This window comes from Macaca thibetana, chromosome 2 (assembly GCF_024542745.1).
Source record: "Macaca thibetana thibetana isolate TM-01 chromosome 2, ASM2454274v1, whole genome shotgun sequence".
Lineage (NCBI taxonomy): Eukaryota > Metazoa > Chordata > Mammalia > Primates > Cercopithecidae > Macaca > Macaca thibetana.
The window spans coordinates 103,421,096-103,443,190 of record NC_065579.1 but is presented as its reverse complement, the minus strand read 5'-3'; the positions used below and the strand labels follow the sequence as shown (position 1 = coordinate 103,443,190).

At 55.0% G+C, this 22,095-nt stretch overlaps 2 protein-coding genes across 2 annotated transcripts in view; one reads left to right on the top strand and one right to left on the bottom strand.

Annotated features, from left to right (window-relative positions):
* Positions 1-22,095, bottom strand: part of TCTA (T cell leukemia translocation altered) — a 405,836-nt gene that overhangs the window by 282,734 nt on the left and 101,007 nt on the right. The gene's annotated exons all lie outside the window — the stretch shown is intronic.
* Positions 10,052-21,940, top strand: LAMB2 (laminin subunit beta 2). Its single transcript, XM_050780659.1, has 33 exons — positions 10,052-10,154; positions 10,242-10,318; positions 10,448-10,620; positions 10,706-10,841; positions 10,921-10,994; positions 11,387-11,575; positions 11,668-11,731; positions 11,959-12,161; positions 12,251-12,371; positions 12,690-12,878; positions 13,091-13,270; positions 13,393-13,505; positions 13,785-13,864; positions 13,957-14,089; positions 14,289-14,447; positions 14,523-14,650; positions 16,578-16,710; positions 16,904-17,096; positions 17,170-17,313; positions 17,570-17,801; positions 17,885-18,048; positions 18,130-18,354; positions 18,443-18,660; positions 18,768-18,864; positions 18,954-19,326; positions 19,423-19,607; positions 19,681-19,922; positions 20,002-20,350; positions 20,683-20,890; positions 20,962-21,103; positions 21,187-21,363; positions 21,455-21,614; positions 21,692-21,940. Exons 2-33 carry the CDS (start codon positions 10,243-10,245, stop codon positions 21,826-21,828), a joined length of 5,397 nt encoding a protein of 1,798 aa, XP_050636616.1. The 5' UTR covers positions 10,052-10,154; position 10,242; the 3' UTR covers positions 21,829-21,940.

Here is a 22,095-nt window from a genome sequence, read left to right as displayed (position 1 = left end):
GCTCTGTTGCCCAGGCTGGAGTGCAGTGGTGCAATCTTGGTTCACTGCAAGCTCCGCCTCCCAAGCTCATGCCATTCTCCTGCCTCAGCCTCCTGAGTAGCTGGGACTACAGGTGCCTGCCACCACTCCCTGCTAATTTTGTTTTTGTATTTTTAGTAGACACGGGGTTTCACCGTGTTAGCCAGGATAGTCTCGATCTCCTGACCTTGTGATCTACCCGCCTCAGCCTCCTAAAGTGCTGGGATTACAGGCGTGAGCCACCACACTCAGCTTCTTCAGACTTTTTTTTTTGAGACGGGCTCTCACTCTGTCACCCAAGCTGGAGTGCAGTGGCATGATCTTGGCTCACTGCAGTCTCAACCTGCCAGGTTCAAGGGATCCTCCTGCCTTACCTCCTGAGGAGCTGGGACTACAGATGTGCACCACCATGTCCAGCTAATTTTTGTATTTTTTGTAGAGATGGGTTTTTCCATGTTGCTCAGGCTGGTCTTGAACTCCGAGCTCAAGTGATCCACCCACCTTAGCCTCTCACAGACCTCTTATTTTTTCAGAAATAGGGTCTCATGAGCCAGGCATGGTGGCTTACACCTGTAATCCCAACACTTTGGGAGGCTGAGGAGGGTGGATCATGAGGTCAGGAGTTCAAGACCAGCCTAGCCAATATGGTGAAACCCCGTCTCTACTAAAAAAAAAAAAAAAAAAAAAAAAAGGCCGGGCGCGGTGGCTCACGCCTGTAATCCCTGCACTTTGGGAGGCCGAGGCGGGCGGATCACGAGGTCAGGAGATCGAGACCATCCTGGCTAACACGGTGAAACCCCGTCTCTACTAAAATACAAAAAATTAGCCGGGCGCGGTGGCGGGCGCCTGTAGTCCCAGCTACTCGGGAGGCTGAGGCAGGAGAATGGCGCGAACCCGGGAGGCGGAGCTTGCAGTGAGCCGAGATGGTGCCACTGCACTCCAGCCTGGGCGACAGAGTGAAGACTCCGCCTCAAAAAAAAAAAAAAAAAAAAAAAAAAATTAGCCAGGTGTGGTGGCTGGTGCCTGTAGTCCCAGCTGCTCAGGAGGCTGAGGCAGGAGAATCACTTGAACCTGAGAAACGAAGGTTGCAGTGAGCCGAGATCACTTACAGAGAGAGACTCTGTCTCAAAAAAAAAAAAAAAAAAAGAAGAAGAACAAGAAAAGAAAAAAGAAAAAGAAATAGGGTCTCCTGTCACCTGGGCTGGAGTACAGTGGCATGATCTTAGCTCACTACAGCCTCGACCTCCTAGGCTCAAGTGATCCTCCTATCTCATCCCACTGAGTAGCTAAGACTACAGCAGGCGCCACCACACCTGGCTAATTTTCAAATTTTTTTTGTAGAGGCAGGATCTCCCTATGTTGCTCAGACTGGTCTCAGACTCCTGAGACTGGTCTCAAACTCCTGTGATCCTCCTGCCTCAGCCTCCCAAAGTGGTGGGGTTACCGGTGTGAGTAACTGCACCTGGCCCATCCTTCAGGTCTCTCGAAGGTAAGGCTAGAGCTAGTGTCATCTGCTCTCTACCCTGATATCGGGAGAACCCACTCCCGATGGTTAACGCAGGTTCTTTTCTATTTTCTTTTTTTTTTTTTTTTTTTTTGAGACGGAGTCTCGCTCTGTAGCCCAGGCTGGAGTGCAGTGGCCGGATCTCAGCTCACTGCAAGCTCCGCCTCCCGGGTTCACACCATTCTCCTGCCTCAGCCTCCCGAGTAGCTGGGACTACAGGCGCCCGCCACCTCGCCCGGCTATTTTTTGTATTTCTTAGTAGAGACGGGGTTTCACCGTGTTAGCCAGGATGGTCTCGATCTCCTGACCTCGTGATCCGCCCATCTCGGCCTCCCAAAGTGCTGGGATTACAGGCTTGAGCCACCGTCTTTTCTATTTTCTAGGCGTCTCAGCTGGTTTGGGAAATAAAAGGAAAGAGTACAAGAGAGAGAAATTTAAAGTTGGGTGTCCAGGGGAGACATCACATGTCGGCAGGATCCGTGATGTTCCCCGAGCCGTAAAACCAGCAAGCTTTTATTAGCGATTTTCAAAAGGGGAGGGAGTGCACGAATAGGGTGTGGGTCACAGAGATCACATACTTCACAAGGTAATAAAATATCACAAAGCAAGTGGAGGTGGGGCGAGATCACAGGACCACAGGATGGGGCAAAATTAAAATTGCTAATGAAGTTTTGGGCACACATTATCATTGATAACATCTTATCAGGAGACAGGGTTTGACAGCAGACAACCTGTCTCACAAAATTTATTAGGCGGGAATTTTCCTCATCCTAATTAGCCTGGGAGCGCTACAGGAGACCGGGGCTTATTTCATCCCTCCAGCTTCTACCGTAAAAGGCGGCCACCCTCAGGGGGCCGTTCATAGACCTACCCTCAGGGCACATTCTTTTCTCAGGGATGTTCTTTGCTGAGAAAAAGAATTCAGCGATATTTTTCCTATTTGCCTTTGAAAGAAGATAAATATGGCTCTTCCCTCTGGCTCACCGGTGGCCAGAAGTCTCATCTCTCTTGTTCCTTGAACATTGCTGTTATTCTGTTCTTTTCTTAAGATGCCCATATTTCATATTGTTCAAACACACATGCTCTACAAACAATTTTTGCAGTTAATGCAATCATCACAGGGTCCTGAGGCGACATATATCCTCCTCAGTTTACGAAGATGATGATGGGATTAAGAGATTAAAGTGGCCGGGCGCGGTGGCTCACGCCTGTAATCCCAGCACTTTGGGAGGCCGAGACGGGCGGATCACGAGGTCAGGAGATCGAGACCATCCTGGCTAACACGGTGAAACCCCGTCTCTACTAAAAAATACAAAAAACTAGCCGGGCGAGGTGGCGGGCGCCTGTAGTCCCAGCTACTCGGGAGGCTGAGGCAGGAGAATGGCGTGAACCCGGGAGGCGGAGCTTGCAGTGAGCTGAGATCCGGCCACCGCACTCCAGCCTGGGTGACAGAGCGAGACTCCGTCTCAAAAAAAAAAAAAAAAAAAAAAGAGATTAAAGTAAAGACAGGCATAGGAAATCACAAGGGTATTGATTGGAGAAGTGATAAGTGTCTAAGAAATCTTCACAATTTATGTTCAGAGATTGCAGTAAATACAGGCATAAGAAATTATAAAAGTAGGCCGGGCGCGGTGGCTCAAGCCTGTAATCCCAGCACTTTGGGAGGCCGAGACGGGCGGATCACGAGGTCAGGAGATCGAGACCACCCTGGCTGACACGGTGAAACCCCGTCTCTACTAAAAAATACAAAAAACTAGCCGGGCGAGGTGGCGGGCGCCTGTAGTCCCAGCTACTCGGGAGGCTGAGGCAGGAGAATGGCATGAACCCGGGAAGCGGAGCTTGCAGTGAGCTGAGATCCGGCCACTGCACTCCAGCCTGGGCGGCAGAGCGAGACTCCGTCTCAAAAAAAAAAAAAAAAAAAAAAAAAGAAATTATAAAAGTATTAATTTGGGGAACAAATAAATGTCCATGAAATCTTCACAATGTATGTTCTTCTGCTGCAGCTTCAGCCAGTCCCTCCCTTCGGGGTCCCTGACTTCCTGCAACACCCTGACCCTATCTCTCCTCTGCAGCCTGTGCCTGTGACCCACAGGGCTCCATCTTGCCCAGCTGTGACTCACACATGGGCACCTGCTTCTGCAGAGAGGGCATCTTAGGGCTGAGGTGCCAGGCATGTGCTCATGGCTCCAGAGGTGCCTTCCCACACTACACCTCCTGTCCCACCTGCTTCACCTTCTGAGACCAATTCCTGGCTCTGCTCCTGCCGCAGCTGGAAGCTGTGGCCCAAGAGGTGGCCACCCTATGCTAGGGGATGCCTGGTTGGGGTGTTAGGGGCCAGGGAGGACACTTGCAGGTCCTAGATCAGGTATTGAAGCAGGCACAGGCTGCTCCCTCCAACCTGGGACCCTGCCCACTGCTCAGTGGGTTCTTGCTGCCTTCCACTATTGGGAGCAAGCCCCCTGAAATCTGGCCATAAACTGGCCCCAAAACTGGCCATAAACAAAATCTCTGCAGCACTTAAAACACGTTCTTAATGGCCCTAACGCCCAAGCTGGAAGGTTGTGGGTTTACGGAATGAGGGCAAGGAACACCTGGCCCGCCCAGGGTGGAAAACCGCTTAAAGGCATTCTTTTTTTTTTTTTTTTTTTTTTTTTTGAGACGGAGTCTCACTCTGTCACCCAGGCTGGAGGGCAGTGGCGCCATCTCGGCTCACTGCAAGCTCCGCCTCCCGGGTTCACGCCATTCTCCCGCCTCAGCCTCCGAGTAGCTGGGACTACAGGCGCCCGCCACCACGCCCGGCTAGTTTTTTGTATTTTTAGTAGAGACAGGGTTTCACCGTGTTAGCCAGGATGGTCTCGATCTCCTGACCTCGTGATCCACCCGCCTCGGCCTTCCAAAGTGCTGGGATTACAGGCTTGAGCCACCGCGCCCGGCCTAAAGGCATTCTTAAGCCACAAACAAAAGCATGAGTGATCTGTGTCTTAAGGGCATGTTCCTGCTGCAATTAATTTGGCCCATCCCTTTGTTTCCCATAAGGGATACTTTTAGTTAATTTAATATCTATAGAAACAATGCTAATGACTGGTTTGCCTTTAACAAATATGTGGGCCGGGCGCGGTGGCTCAAGCCTGTAATCCCAGCACTTTGGGAGGCCGAGACGGGCGGATCACGAGGTCAGGAGATCGAGACCATCCTGGCTAACACGGTGAAACCCCGTCTCTACTAAGAAATACAAAAAACTAGCCGGGCGAGGTGGCGGGCGCCTGTAGTCCCAGCTACTTGGGAGGCTGAGGCCGGAGAATGGCGTGAACCCGGGAGGCGGAGCTTGCAGTGAGCTGAGATCCGGCCACTGCACTCCAGCCTGGGCTACAGAGTGAGACTCCGTCTCAAAAAAAAAAAAAAAAAAAAAAAAAAACAAATATGTGGGTAAATCTCTGTTCGGGGCTCTCAGCTCTGGAGGCTGTGAGACCCCCTGATTCCCCACTTCACACCTCTATATTTCTGTGTGTGTGTCTTTAATTTCTCTAGCGCCACTGGGTTAGGGTCTCCCCCACCGAGCTGGTCTTGGCATTCCACAACTCCTCCCATAGCTTGGACATACAGTCACAGCCTTGGAGCAGCATCAGCAACAGGTACAGAGCCAGGGGGACTGTGGGTGGGAGCCATGGGGGAGTCACAGGAAACCATGGCTTGGACGTGGGGTTATAGGAGACATACTCCACATCTGACCCACGCCCACCAGCTGCAGCAAATCCAGGCCATAGTAAGCTCCACAGGTATCCAGGCCCGGGAGACATGGCATTGGGAAAGGAGACCTTGGGGCATGACTACCGTGACCCATATGCAAGCAGCCGTGCAGATCATGCAGCGCTTCCTCATGGATACATATCTGCTTGTTGCATGTCTGTTCACAGCCAAGGGCAGGGTTAATAGGGTATCCAGGACACTATGATGATACTCCTTCCAGAATGAGGAATATTCATCAGGGCTGACTGGGGTCAAGTGAGAACACTCGTGTGTGGGTAAATTTTTTTTTTTTTTTTTTTTTTTTGAGACGGAGTCTCGCTCTGTCGCCCAGGCTGGAGTGCAGTGGCCGGATCTCAGCTCACTGCAAGCTCCGCCTCCCAGGTTGACGCCATTCTCCTGCCTCAGCCTCCCGAGTAGCTGGGACTATAGGCGCCCGCCACCTCGCCCGGCTAGTTTTTTGTATTTTTTAGTAGAGACGGGGTTTCACCGTGTCAGCCAGGATGGTCTCGATCTCCTGACCTCGTGATCCACCCGTCTTGGCCTCCCAAAGTGCTGGGATTACAGGCTTGAGCCACCGCGCCCGGCCTGTGTGGGTAAATTTTTAACAACTGGCTGTGAGTCAGGGGAAACTGAATTTGTAGCATTTATCAATATCCATGATGTAAGTAATGCTATCATGATTGATTTCAGTCTACCATACCATTTGACAACTTATTTGCAAAATTCCTGAAAATTTAACAATTGGCTTTTAAAATTTTATCTTATTATTATTATTTATTTATTTATTTTTTTGAGAGAGAGTCTCACTCTTGTCGCCCAGGCTGGAGTGCAGTGGTGCGATCTCAGCTCACTGCAACCTGCACCTCCTGGGTTCAAGCGATTCTACTGCCTGAGCCTCCTGAGTAGCTGGGATTACAGGTGCCCGCCACCACACCCAGCTAATTTTTGTATTTTTAGTAGAGATGAGGTTTCACTATACTGGCCAGGTTGGTCTCAAACTCCTGACCTTGTAATCTGCCTGCCTTGGCCTCCCAAAGTGCTGGGATTACCCTTTTTTATTATTATTTTATTTCTTATTTTTTTAGAGACAGAGTCTTGCTCTGTTGCCCAGGCTAGAGTGCAGTGGTGTGATCTTGGCTCACTGCGGGCTCTGCCTCCCAGGTTCAAGCAATTCTCCTTCCTCAGCCTCCTGAGTAGCTGGGCCTACAGGCACATGCCACCATGCCTGGCTAATTTTTTGTATTTTAGTAGAGATGGGTTTTCACCGTGTTGCTCAGGCTGGTCTCAAACTCCTGAGCTCAGGCAATCTGCCCGCCTCAGCCTCCCAAAGTGCTGGGATTACAGGTGTGAGCCACTGCGCCCGGCCAACAGTTGGCTCTTGTAAGCCTCCAGCACACCACTGGATAGTTGTGTCTGAGGCAGGATCAATGAGAGATTAGGGTCAGGGTTCGTTGGGTCAGAGTTCAGGGTTCAGGTCTAAGATCCCTACTCTTTTCCCCACAGACAAAGGTGTGGACACCACAAGTATGGAGCTGGTGTTATGGTGTGGTCCCCAAGGTGGGGGCAGTAGGCATTGCTCTTCTGCTGGGTCACATCCAGGGTGCTTTCCCTGTACTGGATGCCATGAGCCAGAAGCTGCCCGAAGCTGACGGCATCCTCCATCAGGCAGAATGAACCAGGTGAAGAGCCAGGAGGCTGGAGGTGGAAGTCAGAGGTTGGGCAGAAAAGGGATGCCTGACTGAACCCCTGTGTTCTTCAAGGAGGGTACGGCCTGGGCCCAGCATCAAGCACTGGATGTTTAGGGGGTGCTGGCTGAGGGGGGAACGGAACTCATGCAGGGCCGCAGAGCAAGGGCTACAGGAAGTGAAGTTGGCACTTGAAGGCCTGGAGGCCACTGTACAGGAGGTGATACCCCCACTTGTACCCTTAGCTCCTTTACATCCCTTGTTCAATGACTGCTGTGATTTCCATTCTCCCTGAGATCCTTGACTCACTATGATACCACAGTGCTACCAAGTACCCTGACCATGATAATACTCAGCCTAGTTGCTACTGTGTCCTCTCTGTGACCCCCTAACCTTTGCCCCAGGTGGCAGGGTGCCTGGCCCAGATGGCACTGGCAGTTGAGGTACCCCAGTCCCAGGGCGTCTGTCCAGTGTAGCTAAGGTGTTCAGGGCATGTTTTGTCCTGAGTCAGCAGCAGGCCCAGGAGGCAGAAGAATGGGCAGCATGAGTCGTAGGCAGGGCTGAGGGCCTGGGCAAGATGAAATGGAGAAGAGTGGGCACTGGGGTCTCAGGGACCCCCTCTGGAACAGTGGAAAGTGGGATTTGGGCTGGGGCTGGGCTACACTGGACTGAGGCGGGATCTCAGTTCTAAATTCTCCTTTCCTCCAGGAACCTTAGGCAGTAATATATTTGGGGCAATATATTCTGGGTGAGGTGGGGTTTCAGGTCCAGCCCTGCCCTAGGAGTTGCAGTTGGCCCTTTTGCCTGTGGTAAGCTGCAGGAGGACACATATGGCCTGGTAGCCACTGTGCAGGATGCAAAAGAATGGGTGCAGCAGGCTTGAGCTGAGGCCCAGGAGCTCCTGAAGAAGGCGTAAAGCAGCTTCAGCTGCCTGCATGGTGCGTGGCTGGCCTGCAGTAGGGCAGGCACGGGGAAGGGTTTAGGGTCAGATGGAAAGGTCAGGGCCAGAACAGGGATGTTGTGGAAGGGTTAAGGCTGGGTCCAGATCAGGTCTTGACTCATGTAGGGATCAGGGCTGGGGTCAAGGTTTAGACCAGGGATCAAGTGTTGATTAGGTTCAGAGTTTATTTAATGTTAGGGCTGGGTCAGGGTCAGGGTTGTGATAGAGACTGGGGCCAGGATTGGAGGTTAGAGCCAGGGGTCAGAGCCTGGCTCAGATGACCTGACCCCAGGGTTGGAGTGCCACCTGACACAGAATGCACAGGCACTGGGCAAGAAGGCAGCCACCCTGCAGGCCCTGGAGCAGCAGGCAGCTGAGCTGCTTGGGCACATGATGTGCTTTGCCACCAGTAAGTACACCATCTGCTGATTACTGTCTATGGAAGCCAGCAAGAAGGACTGTGGGATCACCTGGGCAACTCAAAGTGGCCCTAGAGTGATCCAGGAATCTCCTGGCCTTGGGAGACCAAAGATCCTGAGTGCCCACTGACCCTGAGTGACCCCCCATGTGGCCCCACAGCCTTCTGACCTTGAGAAAGCAGACAGATCATGTAACTCCCTGAGGCTATCTAGTGTCCCAGACCCTGATACACCTTTATCTCTGAGTGATCTAAAATTGTGAGACTACAGTGCTGGCATTCTCCACTCAAAATAAATAAACAGGGCCTGGCGCTATTTACTGGCTCATGCCTGTAATCCCAGAGCTTTCAGAGGCAGAGGCAGTAGGATCACCTGACCTCAGTAGTTCAAGACCAGCTTAGCCAACATGGTGAAACCCCATGTCTACTAAAAATACAAACATTAGCTGGGTGTGGTGGTGGGCGCCTGTAATCCTAGCTACTTGGGAAGCTAAGGCAGGAGAATCGCTTGAACCTGGGAGGCGGAGGTTGTGTGAGCCGAGATCTCACCACTACACTCTAGCCTGGGCGACAGAGCGACACTACGTCTCAAAAAATAAATAAATAAATAATTAAAAATTTAGAATTCTCAGTAATCTCTAGTATCCCTGATCCCCCAGGTTGACTACATGATCCTCAGGGTGACTGGAGACCTCTACTTCGGATATCCAGAATAACTCCCAGCGACGCTTAAAGTCCAACGGATTGACTGACCCCCACCCCCGCCGCCCCCATGCGCCTTTGTGAAGTGGGGAGATTCCCCTGAGGAACTCCCACCAGCTTTCTTCCCTGGATGGCAGCTCAGGGCACTCCCTGCCATGACTGCGGAGGCGGCAGGCCAGACCCAGCCCTAACGACCGGCGGACCCCACGGTTCCCCCAACTTCCCGTTCCCAGGGCCCTGGGTGGGGCGCGCCCCATGTTTCCCACCCACTTTCCTCCTCCTCTCCCCCCCTTACGCCGCCGCGCACATTCCAATCCCGGGCTCTAGCGATCCCGGCAGGCCAAAAAGTCTGGAGCGGACAAATAGCCACAAGATCCGGAGTCGCTCGCCGTAGCTCTGGTCCAGGGTCCGCCACCCAGAGCCTATTTCCATACTGGGAACCAGGCAGCACTTCTCGTGCCTACTTACCGTAGTGACTAGTGGGGGAGGCAGTGACCCCCCTGGAGCTGTGCTTCGGGCTGGGTATGCACTTTCGCCATCTCTTCCCCAGCCCCATCCTGTCCCGTCCCTAAGACTACCCGAGAGTCCTCCACAGCCCTGAAGAGGGGAATTTGGTGCTCCTGCTTGTGCCCTCCAGCCTCTCTGTTGATGCTGGAGCCTTGGGATCAAGCGGCTGAGTTGATGGTAATTTCCACGGCGCCCATGACGCTGAGGGGAAAAGGCTATAGGCTCCTTGGTCCAGAGTTGGATACCCGAAGATCAGATCTCTCTCATTTGCTTCTGCCATGCACCCAACTTCGTGAGCCCCCTTCCAATGATAGTTTAAAGCACCAAATCTCTTACCTTCCCCTGGCCCTCGTATAGGTGTGGGATTGGGGGCACAATCAATATTTGTGGGTGAAGTGATCTGTGTCTGGTTCCTGGGGCGAAGGCAGTTTCCGGGGGGCAGGAGTAGGGTTGGGGTGGGGGCGCTCTCCGCCCGGTGTTGCGCTCCTGCCCAGAGTCCGCTCCGGCCTTTCCTTCCTGCCGCGATTCCCAACTTTGCTCAAAGTCGCGAAGACTCTAAGCTGTTGGGGGGACTGCTGGACAGACCTGGGGACTGACAGAGGGCCTGGAGAGAAACGGGCCAAAGACCCACAGGCAGAGTTGACACGGAACCCCAAAGGAAGGAGGAGGGCTCGGGCCCGAGACCGTTCACCTCCCCTTATCCCTTGTTCTCCTCTTCAGGATGGAGCTGACCTCAAGGGAAGGAGGGAGGGGACAGCCTCTGCCCTGGGAACTTCGACTCGGCCTACTGCTAAGCGGTGAGAGGACCTGGTGGGGACTGGGGGTTGTGGAATGTGATGGTAGGTCCTGGTAGTTGCCCTTGGGGCACATGAGGTGGCGGCCACCGGATAGGAACTCAGCAGAACTGGCTGAACTACTGTCCCCAGTGCTGGCTGCCACACTGGCACAGGCCCCTGCCCCGGATGTGCCTGGCTGTTCGAGGGGAAGCTGCTACCCCGCCACGGGCGACCTGCTGGTGGGCCGAGCTGACAGACTGACTGCCTCATCCACCTGTGGCCTGAATGGTCCCCAGCCCTACTGCATCGTCAGTCACTTGCAGGTGTGGCTGGGGACAGGGTGAGAGGCTGAGTCAGGGTGGGGCTGGCACTGCCTGAGGCACTGATTCTAATTCCCATCCAACCCAGGATGAAAAGAAGTGCTTCCTTTGCGACTCCCGGCGCCCCTTCTCTGCTAGAGACAACCCACACAGCCATCGCATCCAGAATGTAGTCACCAGCTTTGCACCACAGCGGCGGGCAGCCTGGTGGCAGTCAGAGAATGGTGAGGCCATGGGTGGGGCAAAAGTGAGCAGGCTGCCCACCAGTAACTTTGAGTCCTTGACTTTAGACTCCTGTCCCAGGTATCCCTGCAGTCACCATCCAACTGGACCTGGAGGCTGAGTTTCATTTCACACACCTCATTATGACCTTCAAGGTGCCTGCATATCTGGGAGCCTGCCCGAACCACCCTGCTTGGCTCTCCATTGCCCCTGAACAGAGTCTCAGCTCCTTAACCCAGCCTCCTTGAGTGTGGATGCAGGAGGCTCCTTCATCCCTTCACACCTTCCATTTGCCTCCAGGCCTTTGCACATGATCTTCTGCCTTTCCAATCCCAGGCTGGGTCAGGTGCTGTCTCCTTGAGCCCCATGAACCCTGAGTCTCCCCATTAGAGGTGGCCACCCTTGCTGGTCATTATCTGGCTTCCACCAGTTACCCCCACTCTCTGTGAGCTGTTTGAGGGCAGTTTTGGGCTGAGCAGGGCTCTTGATAGTCCTAGATTGGGCTTGGGTCCTGGTGCCTGCTGATCAGCTATGCCCCTCTACCCAGACATTTCGCCCTGCTGCCATGCTGGTGGAACGCTCAGCAGACTTTGGCCGCACCTGGCATGTGTACCGATATTTCTCCTATGACTGTGGGGCTGACTTCCCAGGAGTCCCACTAGGCCCTCCACGGCACTGGGATGATGTAGTCTGTGAGTCCCGCTACTCAGAGATTGAGCCATCCACTGAAGGCGAGGTGAGGACTGGCATCTGGGCTGGGAGCCGGAAGCTGGGGATGATGGGCCTGAGGCAAGGTTCAGTGTCACTATGAACTCCCTGCCTCTCCAGGTCATCTATCGTGTGTTGGACCCTGCCATCCCTATCCCAGACCCCTACAGCTCACGGATTCAGAGTGAGTGCTCCACCCTTTGAGCCTGGCATAGTCCGTGTCCGGCTAGGGACTATTTGGGGCCTCAGTAACTATTTTGGGTGCTTCCTAGGGCAGGTGCCAAGCCCAGTTTAGCTCGGGTGGCAGTATACAGGAGGTCTTTCAAGGTGACCTTGGCAGCTGAGCCCCTAGGTGGGCAGGGGGCAGCAGGGGCCTGCCTGGTCAGTTGGCCCCCGTTGCCCCCACCTCAGACCTGTTGAAGATCACCAACTTACGGGTGAATCTGACTCGTCTACACACATTGGGAGACAACCTACTTGACCCACGGAGGGAGATCCGAGAGAAGTACTACTATGCCCTCTATGAGCTGGTTGTACGTGGCAACTGCTTCTGCTATGGACACGCCTCAGAGTGTGCACCTGCCCCAGGGGCACCAGCCCATGCTGAGGGCATGGTGAGGGGCTTCAGAAAGTTGGGATAGGGCTAGGGGCAGGGGCGGACATGGCTGAGCAGTGCTGACAACCTGCCTGCCAACCTCCATAGGTGCACGGAGCTTGCATCTGCAAACACAACACACGTGGCCTCAACTGCGAACAGTGTCAGGATTTCTATCATGACCTGCCCTGGCATCCGGCTGAGGACGGCCATAGTCATGCCTGTAGGAGTGAGTGAGATCTTGGCCTCCATAGCTCCAGCACTGCAGCCTGGCTGTGCCCTGGGTAGAACCTAGAGCTGGTTGGTCAAGCCCCTAAAACCCAGGCTGTATCCAAAGAGTATGCAGGCCTTGATGCCCCTTGGGACCCCCTCAATAATCCTCTACAGTCTGCTCTGGGTAGGGAACCATTATGATGCTGAAGCCTTGAAGTCCCTGAGCCCCTACCCACAAATTCTGGCCTGTGATAGGGATCTAAGGTGGCCTACTCCTTACCCTTGTGACCTGATTCCTCAAGTGGCCTTTGCCTTGCCCTTCCTCCCCTGCCAGAGTGTGAGTGCCATGGGCACACCCACAGCTGCCACTTCGACATGGCTGTATACCTGGCATCTGGCAATGTGAGTGGAGGTGTATGTGATGGATGTCAGCATAACACAGCTGGGCGCCACTGTGAGCTCTGTCGGCCCTTCTTCTACCGTGACCCAACCAAAGACCTGCGGGATCCAGCTGTGTGCCGCTGTGAGGCTGGGATTGGGCAGCGGGAGAGAAAGCTGAGCCTGGGGCAGGAATTAGAGAGCTGGACTGCTGTCTAGATTGCAGGGAATTGGGGTTAGGGGCTTGGGATAGAGCTAGACCAGGGATCCAGGGTGGGATCCCTTAGGCTTAGGAGAGGACTGGTAATGAGCTAGTTGAGATAGGGTGAGTGACCTTGTATCTCTTTTTGCCATCAGCCTGTGATTGTGACCCCATGGGTTCTCAAGACGGCGGTCGCTGTGATTCCCATGATGACCCTGCACTGGGACTGGTCTCAGGCCAGTGTCGCTGCAAAGAACATGTGGTGGGCACTCGCTGCCAACAATGCCGTGATGGCTTCTTTGGGCTCAGCATCAGTGACCCTCTGGGCTGCCGGCGTATGTGTCTCTTGCCCTAACTTCTATGCTGACCTTTAACCCCTGTCCTCTTACTCCTGACTCAGCTGAACATGAGCACTGTCACAGTTCCCCAAAGTGCTGATGGTCCTTCTTCCCTGCAGGATGTCAATGTAATGCACGGGGCACAGTGCCTGGGAGTACTCCCTGTGACCCCAACAGTGGATCCTGTTATTGCAAACGTCTGGTGACTGGACGTGGATGTGACCGCTGCCTGGTGCGATTGGAGGGGGCTGGAGTTCTAGGGGCATGATTTGTCCTTAGAGCACAGGGCTGGGGTGTGATATCTATGCCAGTGGATGGGTGCTGAGAGCTTAGGATCCAGTTCTGGCTGAGAAGCCTCAGGTCTGGGACGCCAAGGGTATGGGCCAGTGGTCTAGGGGGCATGTTTTCACTGAGGAGTGATTGAGGCTAAGATGTGTGGTTGGGATTTCCTGCTGGGTGGCGAGGGGGTCTGGAGGTCTGTTTCTGGCCCCCAGCAACTCCTTTCGCGCAGCCTGGCCACTGGGGCCTGAGCCACGACCTACTCGGCTGCCGCCCCTGTGACTGCGACGTGGGTGGTGCCTTGGATCCCCAGTAAGTGTTGTAAAGGGAGCCTGGGAAGGGATGGGGAAAGATCCTGAGCAGGAGAGGAGGTCCTTTTTGAGTAACCACAGAGTTCCTTCCAGGTGTGATGAGGCCACAGGTCAATGCCACTGCCGCCAGCACATGGTCGGGCGACGCTGTGAGCAGGTGCAACCTGGCTACTTCCGGCCCTTCCTGGACCACCTAACTTGGGAGGCTGAGGACACCCGAGGGCAGGTGTGGGGCCTCCCGCTAAGCAGAGGGCTGGATGTGGGTGGACACATCTATGACTGGAGAGGTAGGGTTATGGGCAGTACCTCGTTGGGGGACAGGGGTGATATCTAGCTTTGGCAGGAGAAATGGGGCTTGGGGCTGGCTGTGGCAGAAGAGGCAAAGCCTCACCTGAGCCTCCATCCCTGGCTGCATTATCTCCCAGGTGCTCGATGTGGTGGAGCGCCTGGTTACTCCTGGGGAAACTCCATCCTGGACTGGCTCAGGCTTTGTGCGGCTACGGGAAGGTCAGGCCCTGGAGTTCCTCGTGGCCTCTGTGCCGAAGGCCATGGACTATGATCTGCTGCTGCGCTTAGAACCCCAGGTTAGACACTGTTATCTAATCTGGAGCTGAACCTCTGGATGTGGAAGCATCTCCTCCATCATCCCGTTTTCCCAGGTCCCTGAGCAATGGGCAGAGTTGGAACTGACTGTGCAGCGTCCAGGGCCTGTGCCTGCTCACAGCCTGTGTGGGCATGTGCTGCCCAAGGATGACCGCATCCAAGGGACTCTGCAACCACACACCAGGTGAGGGCACTGGTGGTAGCACTCACAATGGCAGGGGGTTGTGGGGCCAGCCCTAAGCTCCCTGCAGGGCACCTGGAAGACCCCACAGCTCATTCATCTGTTCCTTCTTTCAAATACCTCCAGAATGCTGGTTGCCAGGCTCTGTTGGGCATGGCTCTGTTCACAGAAAGGAAGCAGACAGATCAAAGCCTGCTCTCTCAGGGGTCTAAGGCCCAGAGGCCAAGGCAGGAATTAATGGGAAATCACCTGGTGTCACTATCAGGAGGACTCACAATGGTGGTGGTAGAGTGGTAGTGGTGGGGCTGTGGCATCACAGCACTCTAGGCAGTGATGTGCCTGGTCTGATTAATGTTTTATTACACTTTGGGTAGTATTTGTTTCATGTTTCATGTTTCTTTTTTTTTTTTTTTTGAGATGGAGTCTTGCTCTGTCACCAGGCTGGAGTGCAGTGGTGCAATCTCGGCTCACTGCAACCTCCACCTTCCGGGTTCAAGCAATTCTCATGCGTCAGCATCCCGAGTAGCTGGGACTACAGGCGCACACCACCACGCCCAGCTAATTTTTTGTATTTTAGTAGAGATGGGGTTTCACCATGTTGGTCAGAATGGCCTCAATCTCCTGACCTTGTGATCTGCCCGCCTCGGCCTCCCAAAGTGTTGGGATTACAGGTGTGAGCCACCGTGCCCAGCCCTGTTTCATTGTTTCATGTTTTGTTTATTTGTTTGTTTGTTTGTTTTTGAGACCGAGTCTTGCTCTGTCACCCAGGCTGGAGTGCAGTGGCGTAATCTTGGCTCATTGCAAGCTCCACCTCCCGGGTTCACACCATTCTTCTGCCTCAGCCTCCCAAGTAGCCAGGACCACAGGCGCCCACCACCACGCCCACCTAATTTTTTGTGTATTTAGTAGAGACAGAGTTTCACCGTGTTAGCCAGGATGGTCTCGATCTCCTGACCTTGTGATCCACCTGCCTTGGCCTCATAAAGTGCTGGAATTACAGGCACGAGCCACCGCACTCAGCCTATTGCTTTTAGTTTTTGACCATGTAAATATTCAAACAGAAGGAAAAAGAATAACATATTGAACCTGGCTGTGCCCATTATAGACATTTTGCCAACTGTGACTTGTGTTTAGAAAAAAAATTCCTCTAGACCAGGCATAGTGGCTCATGCCTGTAATCCCAGCACTTTGGGACACTGAGGCAGGAGGATCACTTTAGCCCAGGAATTCAAGACCAGCCTAGGGAACATGGCGAGACCTTGTCTCTACAAAAAATAAAATCAGCTAGGCATGGTGTTGTGTGCTTGTGGTTCCAGCTACTTGGGAGGCTGAGGTGGGAGGATCTCTTGAACCTAGGAGGTCAAGGCTGCAGTGAGCCAAGGTTGCGCCACTGCGCTCCATCCATCCTGGGCAAGAGAGATTGCATCTCAAGTAAATAAATAAATAAATAAGGAAAGAAAAAGAAAAAAGATGAGGGATTGAAGAACAATTTTTGGGATGGGATAAAAAAACCCAAGTATGAGTTTGCAGCACAATGGGAAAGGAAAGCCTTGGAGACAGAGAGAGGGGGTGACGTAGTGTTGATGAAGAGGAGCAGCTGTTGTTGGCTGTAGATTGGGGTCAGAGGAAGTGTGAAGTGGTTATTGAGGAGAATTGGCAAGTTCCTGGGGTTTCCAGGCTTTATGAGTATTTCCAGTGAGTCTGCACAGGTGGATGTATAATTCTAGAGGGCCACCTTTACGGGACTATTCTGTGCAGATTCTTTGTTGGGGTGCCCAGCTGTTTGTTGGCCTAGCGCAGCCCAACCCAACCCACCCGTAGTCTCTGCTTTGGCTGATGGTCTGGTTGCTGGGAGTAGGATGGGAGAGGCCCAGATGATTTGTACAGGGCCCCTAGATGACCCACTGCACCTGTCCCCACTTGCCCCCAGGTACATGGTGTTTCCCAATCCTGTCTGCCTTGAGCCTGCTATCTCCTACAAGCTGCATCTGAAGCTGGTACGCACAGGGGGAAGTGCCCAGCCTGAGACTCCCTACTCTGGACCCGGCCTGCTCATTGACTCGGTGAATAATCTCCTCTTCCCCACACCAACCAAGATGGCAGAGCCTGTGGTGTGGGACTTGTGGGATAGCAGGGATCTGTGGCAGAAGAGGCAGGCCCATGGTGGTGCCAGGGTGGGCAGGCTTGTGGCAGTGCTAAGGCAATGCCTATGTGGTCCCAGGTCTGAACTGCGATCTTCCTTGCTCACTCCTTCAGCTGGTGCTGCTGCCCCGTGCCCTGGTGCTAGAGATGTTTAGTGGGGGTAATGCTGCTGCCCTGGAGCGCCGGGCCACCTTTGAACGCTACCAGTGCCATGAGGAGGGTCTGGTGCCCAGCAAGACTTCTCCCTCTGAGGCCTGTGCGCCACTCCTCCTCAGCCTGTCCACCCTCATCTACAATGGTGCCCTGTGTGAGTGTCTGTGATGTGGGTTGATGGGGCAGAGGTGGGGACCCAGCCTGACTTGGCCCAACCCTCCCCACAGCATGTCAGTGCAACCCTCAAGGTTCACTGAGTTCTGAGTGCAACCCTCATGGCGGTCAGTGCCTGTGCAAGCCTGGAGTGGTTGGGCGCCGCTGTGACCTCTGTGCCCCTGGCTACTATGGCTTTGGCCCCACAGGCTGTCAAGGTACTCTCCTGCCTCTTGTTCCCTCCTATGCGTCTCTCTCCTTCCCATTACTGTTCTCTTTCCTCTTCTGGACCTGCTGCTTCTTTCCTCAAACTAAGTCTTGGACCCTCTACTCTCAACCTGGGTCAGTTGCAGTTCTCTTCCATTTCCTGACCTTCCCACCTAGACTCCCGCTACCCACATTCCCCTGAGACCCTCCCCAACCCACACTCCCCTCCGACCCCGTCCCCTGGCTCTGTCTCTGCCTTGCTCCTAGCCTGCCAGTGCAGCCCCGAGGGGGCGCTCAGCAGTCTCTGTGAAAAGACCAGTGGGCAATGTCCCTGTCGAACTGGTGCCTTTGGGCTTCACTGTGACCGCTGCCAGCGTGGCCAGTGGGGATTCCCTAGCTGCCGGCCATGTGTCTGCAATGGGCATGCAGATGAGTGCGACACCCACACAGGCGCTTGCCTGGGCTGCCGTGATCACACAGGGGGTGAGCACTGTGAAAGGTGAGCCTGGAGTAGCTATGAGTGGGTTGGTTGGTGAACAGGCTTCCCATGGATGACACATTTCTTCTTCCTCCTCCCTGCAGGTGCATTGCTGGTTTCCACGGGGACCCACAACTGCCATATGGGGGCCAGTGCCGGCCCTGTCCATGTCCTGAAGGCCCTGGGAGCCAACGGCACTTTGCTACTTCTTGCCACCGGGATGAATATTCCCAGAAGATTGTGTGCCACTGCCGGGCAGGCTACACGGGTAAGTGGATAGGGGGCAGGCGTAGGATCAGGGTGAGTTGGCTGGACTGAGCAATCACAGCTTCCTCTTGACTGTGGGCAGGGCTGCGATGTGAAGCTTGTGCCCCTGGGCACTTTGGGGACCCATCAAGGCCAGGTGGCCGGTGCCAACTGTGTGAGTGCAGTGGGAACATTGACCTAATGGATCCTGATGCCTGTGACCCCCACACGGGGCAATGCCTGCGCTGTTTACACCACACAGAGGGTCCACACTGTGCCCACTGCAAGCCTGGCTTCCACGGGCAGGCTGCCCGACAGAGCTGTCACCGTGAGTATGAGTGTGGGAGGGCATGGCTGAGTTGGGGTTCTGCTTCTTGGCCTCCTCTTGACTACTGTGCTCGTCTTGGTTGGCACAGGCTGCACCTGCAACCTGCTGGGCACAAATCCCCAGCAGTGCCCGTCTCCTGACCAGTGCCACTGTGATCGAAGCAGTGGGCAGTGCCCATGCCTCCCCAATGTCCAGGGCCCTAGTTGTGACCACTGTGCCCCCAACTTCTGGAACTTCACCAGTGGCCATGGTTGCCATCCTTGTGCCTGCCACCCAAGACAGGCCAGAGGCCCCACCTGCAATGAGGTATGGGACCCTCCTGCAGATCCTGGTTAGATGGGGTCAGGTGTCTTTCTTGTCTCGTGGGCTCAGCCTCTGATAGAGGCTCTGACCCTGCCTTGTTCCCACCCCAGTTCACAGGGCAGTGCTACTGCCGTGCCGGCTTTGGAGGGCGGACTTGTTCTGAGTGCCAAGAGCTCCACTGGGGAGACCCTGGGTTGCAGTGTCGTGGTGAGGGAGCCAGCAGGGCCAGGGTGGATGGAGGGCTTCCCAGAATGCCCCACAGTGGCCCTAACTCTGTCCTCTGCTCTTTCTTGCAGCCTGTGACTGTGACCCTCGTGGAACAGATACACCTCAGTGTCACCGCTCCACAGGTCACTGCAGCTGCCGCCCAGGCGTGTCTGGTGTGCGCTGTGACCAGTGTGCCCGTGGCTTCTCAGGATTCTTTCCTGCCTGCCATCCCTGCCATGCATGCTTCGGGGATTGGGACCGAGTGGTGCAGGACTTGGCTGCCCGCACACGGCGCCTAGAGCAGCGGGCACAGGAGTTGCAGCAGACGGGTGTGCTGGGTGCCTTTGAGAGCAGCTTCTGGCATATGCAGGAGAAGCTGGGCATTGTGCAGGGCATCGTAGGTGCCCGCAACACCTCAGCCGCCTCCACTGCACAGCTTGTGGAGGCCACAGAGGAGCTGCGGTGCGGAAGGACCTAAGAATACATGGTGGGATGGGGCAGAGGCCCAGTGGACCAGGGCTGAAGCCTGTCTAAACAGCCCCCTCTCCATCATCGCAGGCGAGAAATTGGGGAGGCCACTGAGCACCTGACTCAACTGGAAGCAGAGTTGACAGATGTGCAGGATGAGAACTTCAATGCCAACCATGCACTAAGTGGTCTGGAGCGAGACAGGCTTGCACTTAATCTCACACTGCGGCAGCTGGACCAGCATCTTGACTTGCTCAAACATTCAAACTTCCTGGGTGAGTTGTTAGCCAACTAGGCAGGTGGACCAGGGTCAGTCTTCAGCTGACTGTCTGCCTTTGCCCAATTTAGGTGCCTATGACAGCATCCGGCATGCCCATAGCCAGTCTGCAGAGGCAGAACGTTGTGCCAACACCTCGGCCCTGGCAGTACCTAGCCCTGTGAGCAACTCGGCAAGTGCTCGGCATCGGACAGAGGCACTGATGGATGCCCAGAATGAGGACTTCAACAGCAAACACATGGCCAACCAGCGGGCCCTGCGCAAGCTCTCTGCCCATACCCACACCCTGAGCCTGACAGGCATAAACGAGCTGGTGAGGTACAAGTGTTGGGTGGGACAGGTGGGTGTAGATGTTCCTCCCACAGGGCCCTGACTTGTTCTGTGCCTGGCAGGTGTGTGGGGCACCAGGGGATGCACCCTGTGCTACAAGCCCTTGTGGGGGTGCCGGCTGTCGAGATGAGGATGGGCAGCCCCGCTGTGGGGGCCTCAACTGCAATGGGGCAGTGGCTACAGCAGACCTAGCACTGGGCCGGGCCCGGCACACACAGGCAGAGCTGCAGCGGGCACTGGCAGAAGGTGGTAGCATCCTCAGCAGAGTGGCTGAGACTCGTCGGCAGGCAAGCGAGGCACAGCAGCGGGCCCAGGCAGCCCTGGACAAGGCTAATGCTTCCAGGGGACAGGTGGAACAGGCCAACCAGGAACTTCGAGAACTTGTCCAGAGTGTGAAGGACTTCCTCAACCGTGAGCCTCCCATGTGTCCCAGGCCATGTGGTTGTTCCTTTGGCAACTCCCTGTGTCTGTATCTCCCTTGGTTCATACTTGAGCCTTAGGGCCTACACTGGATTAGTGTTTATGATCCCTTGACTGGCTCCTGAGTCCTTGCCCATATGTGGTCCCAGGTCCATGTTCTTGAATCTGAGCCCCTTGTATAGTCCCTGTCCTTGTGATTACATCCTTATGGCTGGTAACAAACCCCTATCCCATGTACATGTCCTGAGTCCACACCCCAAAGCTATATCCTCATGCCCATGCTGGAGAATCTATGTTCTTAAGCTCTTGCTGTGTCCCTATAGAGGAGGGGGCTGATCCTGATAGCATTGAGATGGTGGCCACACGGGTGCTAGAGCTCTCCATCCCAGCTTCAGCTGAGCAGATCCAGCACCTGGCGGGTGCGATTGCAGAGCGAGTCCGGAGCCTGGCGGATGTGGACGCGATCCTGGCACGTACTGTAGGAGATGTGCGTCGTGCCGAGCAGTTATTGCAGGATGCACGGCGGGCAAGGTCTGACCCCATTCCTGGCCCCTGACACCTGGTTTTGATACCTCCAGGTTCTGATTCCCCGTTTTCCCCAGGAGCCGGGCTGAGGGTGAGAAACAGAAGGCAGAGACAGTACAGGCAGCACTGGAGGAGGCCCAGCGGGCACAGGGTGTTGCCCAGGGTGCCATCCGGGGGGCAGTGGCTGACACACGGGACACAGAGCAGACCCTATACCAGGTGAGGTATTCCTAGGACATCAGTGGGATAAGGTTATGGGCATGCACCGTAGATCTGTGTAACCTTTGGCTCACCCATGGCAGGTACAGGAGAGGATGACAGGTGCAGAGCAGGCACTGAGATCTGCAGGTGAAAGGGCTCGGCAGTTGGATGCTCTCCTGGAGGCTCTGAAGTTGAAATGGGCGGGAAATAGTCTGGCAGCCTCTACAGCAGAAGAAACGGCAGGCAGTGCCCAGGGTCGTGCCCAGGAGGCTGAGCAGGTGGGTTGAGGCAGAGCCAGCTAGAGAAGGTAGGGGTGGAAGATGGGCCTCCACTGAGCTACCACTCTAACCTAACCCTCTACATCTGCAGCTGCTACGGGGTCCTCTGGGTGATCAGTACCAGACGGTGAAGGCCCTGGCTGAGCGCAAGGCCCAGGGTGTGCTAGCTGCACAGGCAAGGGCAGAGCAACTGCGGGATGAGGCTCGGGACCTGTTGCAGGCTGCTCAGGACAAGCTGCAGCGGCTACAGGGTGAGAAATGGGGCAGGTGGGCACCAGAGACACAGGACTGCAGGAGACCCCTCTAAACTGACACCTGCCCTTCCTAGAACTGGAAGGCACCTATGAGGAGAATGAACGGGCACTGGAGGGTAAGGCAGCCCAGCTGGACGGGCTGGAGGCCAGGATGCGCAGCGTGCTTCAAGCCATCAACTTGCAGGTGCAGATCTACAACACCTGCCAGTGACCCCTGCCTAAGGCCTACCCCAGTTCCTGGCACCGCCCCACATGCATATCTGCCTATGCACTGAAGAGCTCTTGGCCCGGCAGGACCCCCAATAAACCAGTGTGAACCCCCACTGTGTTGTCTGGACTCTGATTTGGGGCGGGTGGGGGAGTCTCCAGGGGAACCTTGAGGTTGCCCCTAGCAGGGCCCATGCAAGGCTAACCCATCCGAGCACCGCCCCCTTCCGCTCGGGCCCGCCCCGGAGCTGCCTGCCAGTCTTCCCGAGCC